A 12,097-nucleotide genomic window follows, 5' to 3' on the forward strand; every position below is an offset into this window, starting at 1 on the left:
GTTTCATTCGTATCTTATAGGTCGCCCTCTGATTATTCACCTCGTCGCTTCGCGGTACGAATTCAATTTTCTTACGAGGCATCGTTCTACACGATTAATCTTATTAGGGTTAGGAATGTCCGTGTACTTGATTAAATCTGAGATTCCTTGTTCTCCGCTTATCCATGAATCACGACGACCGGAAACAACAGAATTACGTTTTCCGTAAGAATATTATTTATCTGAAGAGACGAGCGACTTGCTTTCAATCAGCAAACAAGCAGACGTCTGTGTGGGTGACACGATATTGCGTCAGATAGTCTCGTAATATCATTTCGACCTCCAGCTGAAAGGCTGTCCCATGGCTTAAAGTCGAGAAACAGTCCTGATCTAACCTAACCTAACAGCTTCCTTTCACCGATTACGCTCAAGTGAATTGTCATTTCAAAGCCACGAACTTAACTCTGGTTTCTTGTCCGTGTAACGCCTTGGGTCGCTTTTCGAGCGTTTTGATATGTGAGCCATCTGTCGTCTGTTTTCCCACTTACCAAATCGGATTTCGGTTCGTTCCGTTTATGACCGCATTTTTAAGCGTTCTTTTTGCGATGTGCACAAAATGCACGATTCAACTGAAGAACCACGGGACGGATTTTGACGAAATTTGGTATGGACGTTACGCTATTAGAGGTTACCCTAAACTCCTGCTTTTCAGTTTCTTATAATCAATGACACCAACGTGACGACAAAAACTTTAAGGTGGGAGAGACACTAGCGCCACTAAACATGTGGTAATATAATTTTGAAAAACACAGAGCTGGTGTTCAGTAAATCTTCGTAGAATGAAAGCAGCATAACTCGACCAGTATTCGATCCTATAATTATCTGCACACAAAACCAGTGCAATACCACACAGTTAACTAGCACTGCGAAGCTACAAATTAAAGTTGTTTAAACAATGTTTAAAGAATACATATTAGTATATATTACAAAATTATATGAGTATGTAGGATGATTCATTAAATACAAAAATTATACTTGCATTTGTTGATGGACAGCAGCATTTTATTTCAGCTACTACATTAAAAATTAAGGGGAAATACTATATATTATAATATTCCTTCTGGAATACAGTATATTGTAATATATTTCATCATAACTTTTACAAGAATAGTCACAAATTTTCCCAGTCATTACATTCAAAGAATATAATTTTTGATACAAATGTTGTCATTACTCTTGGAATTTCAACATACGTGCCATCAAAACTGGCCAACGAGCTAGCGAAGGAAACGTTCTTGATGGAAGATCTACGTTACAGACTACTGCCGCCATCTACGGAGAACTCGTCGCGACTACTTGAAGAAAGGAAGTGGAAACATGGCAGGATTTCTATGCCACAAGCGCGATGACCGACCGTGCATGGACAGGCTAACCAACCATGCGTCATGCTTGCCAGTTCACGGCTACCATCACAAGATTTACAAAACGAAACTCTACCACTAACAAGGACCCGAATGCGAATGTGATCAACGATGCGACAGATACCACATAACAAAATGTAAAAACAGAACCAAATCCATCAACACCTGTGCGCTTTTCCTATATTATTAGTGGTCATACTTGCCAAACACGTACGATATACCAGCACAGGTAACAAAATTTATTTCTCATATGTTGGTCACATTGTATAACGGATATCGACATAATAGTATCAGATTTGAAATTAGTCTTTGAAAGTTGTTTTCTGCGTATTACGGACGTATTCGAAATCTGCAGATCGAAATAGTGTGGTAATGTATATTAACGATACATGGTGATATGATAATATTATCAGAAGTATAAATTACTATGCAACATGTATTATAGTATTCGCATTTTTTTCAGTTGTATCTATACATCCTTCTACCATGTCGCAGTTTGCTTTCGCGAATGATTTAAAGAACAGTGTTAGAATGGATGAACCAATAACCAAAGGTCCGATTCCACGGTGGCAGAAGGAGTGTCTTGAGGCCCCCGATTTAAGGTTTGCTCTTTATGGTATTTAATTTGGTTTAAACGAATCAGTATAGTTGAAGGTTTCAGAAATTTCACATTTAAACTGTTTCTTATGAAGGCATCCTGAACTTAATAATTGCTGAACAGTTGTCATAGGAAGTTGTGGTTATATTAAGCCAAGCAGAACTAATAAATTAATGTAAAACTTATCTGTGAAGTGAATATTGAGGATCAATATATGGCAATATCATGTTGATCTAAAGTTTGACTCATTATTAAACAAATTAAGAATTTCTGAAGCAAGCTTTCCTGATGACACAGTTAACAGGAACAAATTAATGGAAATTTTAAAGGCATGTAACATACCCAGTCAACTTATTGTAGCAATTTATAACATTTATAAAAATGACCTCATTGCAATAAAAATGGAATCTGATCTCTCAGAATGGGAATTATTAAGATTAACCTTTCAAATGGCTGGTAATTTCATGTGGTGTTCAGTTACGCATAGAATATGGTGCGAGTGTGCAGTAACATTGTTTGCAGTGCTGATAGCAGTTTTGTTTAATTATTTTTGTGACAGGGCTGAAAGCAGTGTTTCTTGTGGTCTGTGGAAATGATTCAGTATGTTTTATAGCTTAAGTGGAACTTTAAAAAATTAATGCTGTTTCTTTCAGTGCCATGCAGTATGAAGATATTCTAAGCTTTATTTCATATTGCGTGAATCCTTTGCTTCAACAAATCTGACTATAGTGCAAAACTGATTTAATCTTTATAATTTGTTCCTGTAATTCTTAAGAGGGTAAGTAATTTCAGTTTATGAAACTTTGATTATGACACTAATTTTCTTTTAATTAGATGTAAAAGCCTGAATGTATCCAAGAAAACAGCTTCCACTTCATTTAATGCAACCTTATCGAAGAGTCCAAACAAGTGCAATGTGACAGGGGAATCCATTGCTACAAAGAAAACACCTGGAAAAACACCTAAGAAATCACCAGGTAAAGTATATATATAAAATATGTTCATTACTTGTAATATATATATGTTTAATTAGGACCAGAAACTTAAGTCTTTGTCCAAATCTGCTTTTCCTTAGCAATAGTAAAATTTTCTTCTTTCTCTGAATTACTGAGCCAGAGGCCATGAGTTTTGTATAATGTGAAATTAAGGTTTTCAGAAGTTTCTAATTGATATCAAAATAATCTCTGTATGCACTACCTTCTAGTGAAGTTACAAGGGAATCTGGTCAGTTGATTCCCACCACTTTTGGCCCGTTTTTCGGCATTGCTGTGGACCCTCCTGTGACTTCTTGCCCAACATATTTGTTGATACTTTACAATTTCTTTGTAAAAAACAGTTTTATTTTCCTCTTGCTCTACTGTTATTGCAGAAGGCATCCCTGCATTGTCTGCCATAACTCAGTTTGTAGCAGTTGTTTGGCTATGGTGCAGGCAACTCAAGTTTGATTCTCAGTCAGGCTTTTACAATCAAGTCTGTAGAGTAAGATTTGAGGTTTTCACAGCAGTGATATGAAGATTTCCGTCTTCTGGGTTGTTGCGCTGTGTAGTCTGGTCGATGTTTACCAACGTTTCAGAGGTCATACTGCCTCCGTTATCAGAGTATGAAGATTTCCGTCTTCTGGGTTGTTGCGCTTTGTAGTCTGGTCGATGTTTACCAACGTTTCAGAGGTCATACTGCCTCCATCATCAGGGCGATGAGTATGAAGATTTCTGTCTTCTGGGTTGTTGCGCTGTGTAGTCTGGTCGATGTTTACCAACGTTTCAGAGGTCATACTGCCTCCATCATCAGGGCGATGAGTATGAAGATTTCTGTCTTCTGGGTTGTGCTGTGTAGTCTGGTCGACGTTTACCAACGTTTCATGAGGGCAATGAATATGCCAATTGGGTGGATGGGGCTATTTTTATAGGAGCCAGACCGTGAATATAGTATCAAGTAAAAATAAAGATCATGGAAAATGACATTTTGTATCAGAGAGACTCAGTGGTGGGCTGACACAATATTTTGGTGATAAAGTCAGAGGAGGGTCCATTGCCATCATGGAATATCTTGGGCAAAACTATGAGGTAAGGTCTGTGCTAACGAGGGATGTCCTGCACGTAGTGGCCAAAGGGTTAAGAGTTGTACGACAAATATTAAGGTCATGCGGTTGATTGTTGTGTGTTATCTACAAATTGGCAAGCCGGTTTATTGGCTGTGGGTTTTTGTGTGGCCGATAAAAGGCGATTCCTGTAAGATTCATAATAGATGACAAATTAAAATAAATATTAAATGTGTCAGTGAAATTTATGCTTCATGTCTTTTCGTATTTTATTTGGGAGTCTATAGTTTATGTGTATATTATTGTTAAATAGTATTTTAACCATTTCCTGTATTTTAACAGGTGCTTGTTCATATTCAAAAACACCATCATCAGGCAAAAGATCCAAGGTTCCGATCGGTGGTGATCGATTTATTCCTGTTAGGTGTGCAACCAATTTTGAACTTGCACATTATAAGGTAATAAATATGTTGGTGTTTATGAAACATGCAGGTTGTAATGGTTGTGGACCTTGAGAGATTACGTCATGATACGTGAAATGTTTGAGAACTGTGTTGAGTCACTAAACACGTGATGTTTGCTGGTATTTCTGTAGTATATAGGCACTGTTTAAAATGTTGTCTTGTAGGTGGTACAAGCAATTTTGAGGAATGTGCCATGATGCATTGCTTTGAGAAGTGGGTGACTACCTGCGAAAGTTACGTTCATTATTCATGTCAGTGTGTGTCAAAATAACAAAGAAAAATTGGGTTCGAACTTGGGGGGGGGGGGGGGGGGATCAAAATTTGCCTGTGTAGAGTTAACTGTTATTTTATATTTATAATGTAATTGTAACTAAATTGAATTTATATGAAGTTGATGTGATTCCTTGTCAGGTGACCCAGGAACAACAACCAGATGACGAATTGATTAGCCCTTCACAGAAAGAATTCCAGCGCTTCGTGTCAGAGAATCTTTATGGTGGAGATGTTAATAAAATGAGGATTCTGTCGTACAAGAACAAAGCACCAGGAGGGCCTGATGTAAGGATTCTAGTTTTCTGTTTCATTGTGGTACAACAGGTATATCTTAGTTGATTGCCTCAACGCAACGATTGTTAATCTTACTGCTTCCAACTGAGAGAATTAGTGATGCGATGTGGAAGATCAGCACATACAGTAAAACCCAAAGTAGCATGTTGGACACTGCAAATAACACATAACATCTTCTTATTTGTGTCAGGAATCTCATATGTGTGTGTTGTTTACAGATACTTCAATTCTGGATCATTTTCAGGTGATTTGTTGCTTGTTTTATAGGGCTAGATTGCTCGTGTGTTTAGTTTTATCAGTGTTTATTTTTAAATCAGTTTTTTGTTAGCCAGAGAACTTCTGCATTCATTAACAGGACTTTAGCACCTACAAGTTAAAATTAAACAACTTAATCTAATAATGTCTTCACATTGAAATATTTTAGAGCTGCATGTGGTTATTATTATTCAGTGTTCTGTCTTACGACAGGTCCATTGCTCTGCCCAAAAAGAGCTCTCCAGTTGTCCCTATTCTCAGCTTCTCGTTTTAATTCCTGGAACTTCATCTTCTTTCCTTGTTTCAGATCGTCGGTTAGCTGTATCAGTCTTCTTCTCAGTCCTTGCTTTCCTTCAATCTGGCCTTCGATGATATCACTCATAATATGTCCCAGCCAGTTAGCTTTCCTTCGTGTAATCGCCTGCAGAATGTTTCTTTGCTGCATGTGGAGAGTAACCAAAAGTATAATTTAGCTTCTATTTAAAAAGTTTTGTTCACCGTGTAATATAAATGTTCCAACTCCTGTGTTTTAAAAGTAGCTGTTATTTGAACAATGTGTTCTGAAAATTAATAGGCATCTTGTAAATCACTTGAGAAGTTCTGCTATAACTACAATTTATAATCTGACTTTAAAACTGTTTCTAAATATTTTATTAGATGTAGTTTTTCCAAGAAATCAATTTGTCTTGATATTCTGTCAATGTGTGACCAAAATAAAAATTATTTATGCTGTGCCCATTTTACATTTTGGAGCACACACAACTGTTTGAATATTTTTTATGTATTGTTTGTAATCAATTTGTTAAGCTTATAAATAGTTCTAATATTGAATTCTGCTTGGCAATTTTTTCATGCCATTGTACTATAAACTCTTTTATGTATGTTCAACGCAGGGATTTTTGAATCCTCTGAAAGTCGTGTATAGCAATTCCAAGGCACCAACATCAACAAAAAGTTCAACTCGATATATACCACAAACTCCAGACCGAATTCTTGATGCTCCTGAGATTGTGGATGACTATTGTAAGTTGGTGTTGGTATTTATGTATCTTGTAAGAAATCAAATTCAGATGTTTGTAATGATTAAGCCCCTAAATGGGTCAATGGACAAGGTCTGAAAGCCCAACAATCAAGACTCAAACTTTAGGTTTAGAGTGGAACGCAGGCCTCTTTCATGTGCCAAGCGCAAGTGATTTGTTTTGACTATAACACTTAATGGTTGCCTCAAAGAGAAGTTTAAAAAGAATTGACTTAGAGCAGGCAGAAGCTGGTAAATTTTTCTTCCCTCATCTCAATTACCTATGTAGTAATAAAGCAGACAGCTAATGCTTGTAATTGGTTCATAAATATGATGGAAGCAAGACCAAAGCCTTATCTATGAATGAACATTATTTTATTCTGAGTAATAGCATGATTTTGGTTTTTGGGAATAAATTGTATCGCATGTTGAAGGTGTTCCAGCCTTTCGGCAGTCTTTTTGTGAAAGGTGACTTTATACACTGCAGTTATGTTGCTTATTTTAATCCATTGATATTAGGTTATAATTCAAGGCATTTCATTTCTGGTTGAAGAGAATATTTTGGAAGCCAGGGTTTGTATTGATTAATCCTTATGTGTCAATTAAGGGCATTTACACAAGATTGAAGGAGTTTCATTATTTCATGCAACTTATTTGAAGAAAACCCTTGGTGCCACTTATGGTGCTTTTTAGTGGATATATTTATTTATAATATTACAATAATAAATTAGCACTTCAGTACAGTTTATTTCAAGAAACCCTAGGCAATAATCTGGTGATTTTATCCACATAATGAACATTTGTTCAATGCAGTTTTCATTATATTGTATGAACAAACCCTGTGTAAATGACTTAAAGTATAATGGACACCACTCAAGCAATGTGTTGAATCTGGTTCACCTTACAATTTTTTGCAGTCAGAGTATATGTACATATTGTTCTGTTACGTTGTAAAAGGTCTTTTACCTCATATATATCTCCATTGTTTTTATTTTTCTCTGTATGTGTGTGTTCATACAGAGAATGTCCTTCAGTGGACATAATTAGTTCTATCTGAATCTGAGATAACCCATTAAAGTTTGAGGCTTTTTGGAAAAATATATTGTATTTTTACGCTGCACAGTTTCTGGTTATGCATAATATGCTGTGCTTTAAAAATTTTGTTCTAATTTGAGTCACAAATTTTATTGTAATTGTCCTTATTTCAGATTTGAACCTGATTGATTGGAGTCCGAACAACATTCTGGCAGTTGCTCTTAACACCAGTGTGTATCTGTGGAATGCTGGTACTGGTGATATTCAGAAGTTGCTCAGTCTGGAAGGGAGTGATTTAGTATGTTCTCTGAGTTGGATACAAGAAGGAAATTGTCTTGCTGTGGGAACAAGTATGGGAGTTATACAGGTTTGTTATGTTACCCAAAAAATATATTAATTGTTAGATGTTACCTTCAATTTTAGTGGGAAATGCAGATGAAACACCTGTATTCTTTGATATGACTACCAACTTGACAATATTGATGTTAAACATGGCTATGGGCTAACTTAGAATAACAGTAATGCTGTCCATTCTAGGTGCTTGGAGAAACCGACACCCTTTGTTTTTCTAAAAAAGAAAAATCACTGGTACCTAAGGGAAAATTAATTTAAAAGTTTTGATGCAGCTTGCAAATTATATCTTATTGAAATTCAGGTGTGACTTCGGTATGCACATAGCTTATATTCATATAAATATGGTGGTGTTATTGGTAGAAGGAACAATCAGATGGTAAAATGTATTTTAAATAATGTGGTTGAAGAGCAGAGCACGGTTCAAAATGACAATCACGAAATGTCATGTAGCAGCTCCTCATTGAACACAGTCACAGTGTGAAGAAAACATTTGCTAGTAGTTTGTATGGATATTTATTCTTGAAAGTACTTCTCTTTCTCTTAACTATTTATGTGAACGGTATTACTGTAGTAAACAATAAGTTCGCACTTCGTGGGCTGTGTGAGATCAGAAGTAATTAGAAAACTGACGACAGCACAAAGATGGTGGGATTTGAGCCTGATTTGTGGTCATGTGGTTTGAAAATAATAAATAATAATGATAGTGGTAGTAATAGTAGTACAGGAATTGCAAATGTTTAGTGCCTTATGCATTCCGTTATCTGCTGTCCCATTCAAAAAGACTTTTATGTTCTTCTTTCATTTCATGACATTTTAATAAATATTTTTTTGTTCTCATTGTTTTGTAATGTTAGAATACCCAAAATGATTAATCGAATTGTTTTGCTTTTAAAGTTGTGGGATTGCAGCAACATGACGCGAGTGCGTATCATGGGCGGTCACTCAGCACGTGTTAGCTCTCTGTCATGGAATTCCTACATCCTGAGCAGTGGTTCTCGTAGTGGTCGGATCATTCATCATGATGTTCGACAGAGAGATCACAGTGTGGCTGAGTTGTCTTCTCATACACAAGAGGTGAGAAACCGTGCATAGAGAACTCCCGGAGGATGGAGCCAATAGTTTGTGCTAACTATGCAGAATCCATTGGCATGTTTACAGACAGATTCATTCCCACAACACTAAATGAAGGTCTACTACCCACCATTTAATCACCTCTGCTGACAAACAGTTTTAACATTACCCTGGTCTGCTATCCCTGTCCACCACACCATGTGCTTCATCTCTCTACCAAAGGTCATGCCATAACTTACGCAGTTAACTGCAGGGACCTGAGTTTGTGTTCATGGCAGAATTCACATCAACATACAGGAAAAGATTATAGTATTGGGAAGGAACTCTGATGCTACAAATCTCGACACCCCTTCCACAAATCAAAAGTTCATTGCTACAGTAACACAAGATGAAGATACTTTATTCGCTTGGAGTCGCTGCAAGAAACCTTGCACTATACCTCATCTCAAGAAATTAGTAACCTCTCATACCACTTGCAGAGACAGGCCCCTACATATCTGATCATGGGGGTTTTCTGGGCTGTGACAGTGTGAACTTGTAGACAGTTACCAGTGTTTACTGTCTCCAACCCAAAGGCTGAAGTGAGAAGTGTTGGGAAGTGGTCAGTTTATATAGGTTCAGGAAAAGGACCAGGCCACGGTGATTGTCCAGTGAGAGACCAGGAATGAAGAAGGGAGATGGAAATGGTCCAGGCCTATTCAAAAGATCCCTAAAAGTGCCACTTATAATCTCTCTAGCTCCTTGTTTCCTATCAGCCCAGACTGTCCATCTTCCTTCCTCATTCCTCGCAGTTAAAGTGAAGCTGCAAAGTCTGATTTCAGACCACTCTAAATAGGCAATGTTTCAGATAAGTGTTACTAAAATGTGCATTTTCCCCCTCCCATCCCTCTTTAACCTCTGGTTTTAGATTAAAATATTCACATGCATGCAGTCTCTTGAGAAAACTCCCACGGCCATAACGTCATTTATATTAGATGTGTTATTGATAACTTCACTGTTTTCAGGTTTGTGGACTAAAGTGGTCGCCAGATGGCAGATACCTAGCCAGTGGAGGAAATGACAATATGCTTTACATATGGCCAGTTGTAGCAGGACAGGCTTTTTCACAACCCCAGCCATTATACTCTCTCAGGTAAGTCGATACTTGATGATGTAGTTTCGTATTTGTGAGATGAGTGGACGTCGTACTCTATCAAATTAATTCCATGAAAAAAATAAAATGTGATTGAAGCCTCTGAGTACCAATATATGTATATTGGATCTTGAAACTGTTCTGATATTGCAAACTTGATTGTATTTTATTCAAACATTCTTGGGCTGCCAGTCGTATCAGTTGGTTAAAAATCACCAGTGTTTCAGGGACCATCTCCATCATTGCTCTAGTCACAAAAATGATTTTCACAAGGGAATGACAAACACGTTTTTAGTTTAGTAGAATTGCACTGCAAAAATTGTGACATTCCATTCCAACAGAGAGATGTTTATTTTCCTGTTGTGTGTTTGTTTGTAGTGCACATCAAGCAGCTGTGAAGGCACTGGCATGGTGCCCATGGCAGCCGAGCATATTGGCAAGCGGTGGTGGAACAGCTGACAGATGCATTCGCTTTTGGAACTGCAATACTGGTCGTTGTTTGAACACCATCGACACTAAGTCTCAGGTAAGACCTGGATACTGTATTTATAACCCCATGACTATAGAAAATACATAACTGCTTAGGCTGATGCACTGTTAAATGTAGGAAGTTAAATTTGGTAGATACAGTGGCACATCTATAGTTCTTAGTTGAACAATTATTATTTTATTTAAAAATCTAGGCAGCCATGTTACTGTTGTCAAAAACCAGCATTTCAGAGACACTGATAATGGAGACAGACGTAGTCTCTGAAACATTGATTTTTCACTCCACATTGACATGTCTGGTCATTTGAGAAGATTTTATAACAAATACGAGGTGCGATCGGAAAGTTTCAAGACTGCGCCTATAAAAACCCGTACACTTATCTCAGGTATTAAATTCATCCATCACCCTCGAAGTAGTTCCCCTGGGAGTGAACACAACGATCCCAGCGCCGCTGCCAAGCCTGGAAGCATCCCTGGAAATCTTTCTTTGTCAGCCTGTCAAGCACCATCTGCGATTCTGCCTGAATCTCTTCTATCGTCTCAAATCTCCTTCCCTTTAGCTGAATTTTCATCTTTGGGAAGAGGAAGAAGTCACACGGAGCTTAGAAAGGAAGTTGGGGTCGGTTCTTGCAAGATCTTTGAGCTCCTGACAAACAAGAAGTCGATTCTGCTTCTGGTCCTCAGACAGGAGCCTTGGCACAAACTTGGCTGCGTGCGTCGCATGTGGAGTTCTTCCTTTAGAATCAGCAGACAGGTCCCATAGCCTATCCCAACAATGTCGCACAAGTCGTTGATGGTACGACGTCGATCTTCGTGAATGGCCTGCCGAATCTACGTAACATTTTCGGGCGTTGTGCTTGAAGATGGTTGTCCAGAACGCTCGTCATCATCGACAGAGGTTCGGCCATTTTTAAAACGTGAATGCCACACAAAAGTTTGTGCACAACCCATTGCGGACTCCCCAAATACTTGCTTTAGCATTTCATAGGTTTCCGTAGCCGTTTTGGCGAGTCTTTGGCAAGAGATTCAGGCAGAATCGCAGATGGTGCTTGACAGGCTGACAAAGAAAGATTTCCAGGGATGCTTCCAGGCTTGGCAGCGGCGCTGGGATCGTTGTGTTCACTCCCAGGGGAACTACTTTGAGGGTGATGGATGAATTTAATACCTGAGATAAGTGTACGGGTTTTTATATGCGCAGTCTGGAAACCTTCCGATCGCACCTCGTAAGTAACGTGACTTGTGTTTGTCAATTTACACACATCTGAAATGTGTGGACTGTTGCCTAACTACTGCATGATTATCTTGTTGAAGCTTGTAATAAAATGGCCATTACCTTCATATTCAACTACTGTCTTCAGTTTGTTAGGCATTATTACCTGTTAGTTAATAATTGTCTTGAATTTTTAAATCTGTCAGTCATTTGTCTTCTTGGACTGGGTTATTTAGTGGAAGAGTACTACATTTATTTTGTTACTTCCTTGAATCCACTGTAAATATTTACACTGTAAAAAAATGCTTACAGGTATGTGGTCTTCAGTGGTCAACTACATACAGAGAACTCATCTCAGGTCATGGTTTTGCAAATAATCAACTAATTATATGGAAATATCCATCAATGACAAAGGTAAATGATCATAATTTTAGTGAGATGAAATGTTAATAGAGAAGTGATTGAA

General features: G+C 37.7%; 1 protein-coding gene across 5 annotated transcripts in view; it reads left to right on the forward strand.

Annotated features, from left to right (window-relative positions):
- Positions 1-12,097, forward strand: part of LOC147872912 (cell division cycle protein 20 homolog) — a 149,676-nt gene that overhangs the window by 130,647 nt on the left and 6,932 nt on the right. For 3 of the 5 annotated variants that reach the window (XR_015536686.1, XR_015536685.1, XM_087354447.1), the window contains exons 1-11: positions 1,630-1,769; positions 1,864-2,002; positions 2,833-2,975; positions 4,379-4,494; positions 4,912-5,058; positions 6,216-6,345; positions 7,549-7,742; positions 8,624-8,803; positions 9,805-9,932; positions 10,311-10,458; positions 11,944-12,045. Coding sequence is in view for 3 of the 5 variants with exons in the window: in XM_087354447.1 (XP_087210573.1) it covers positions 1,887-2,002; positions 2,833-2,975; positions 4,379-4,494; positions 4,912-5,058; positions 6,216-6,345; positions 7,549-7,742; positions 8,624-8,803; positions 9,805-9,932; positions 10,311-10,458; positions 11,944-12,045 (1,404 nt within the window). In the remaining 2 variants the exon portion in view is untranslated. Of the gene's footprint in view, positions 1-1,604; positions 1,770-1,863; positions 2,003-2,832; positions 2,976-4,378; positions 4,495-4,911; positions 5,059-6,215; positions 6,346-7,548; positions 7,743-8,623; positions 8,804-9,804; positions 9,933-10,310; positions 10,459-11,943; positions 12,046-12,097 lie in introns of those variants that run through there. The other 2 variants (XM_087354449.1, XM_087354448.1) reach the window with 2 other exon arrangements.

This window comes from Zootermopsis nevadensis, unplaced genomic scaffold, assembly GCF_977971745.1.
Source record: "Zootermopsis nevadensis isolate Lab colony 2312 unplaced genomic scaffold, Znev_1.0 Znev_ptg000023l, whole genome shotgun sequence".
NCBI classification, from domain to species: domain Eukaryota; kingdom Metazoa; phylum Arthropoda; class Insecta; order Blattodea; family Termopsidae; genus Zootermopsis; species Zootermopsis nevadensis.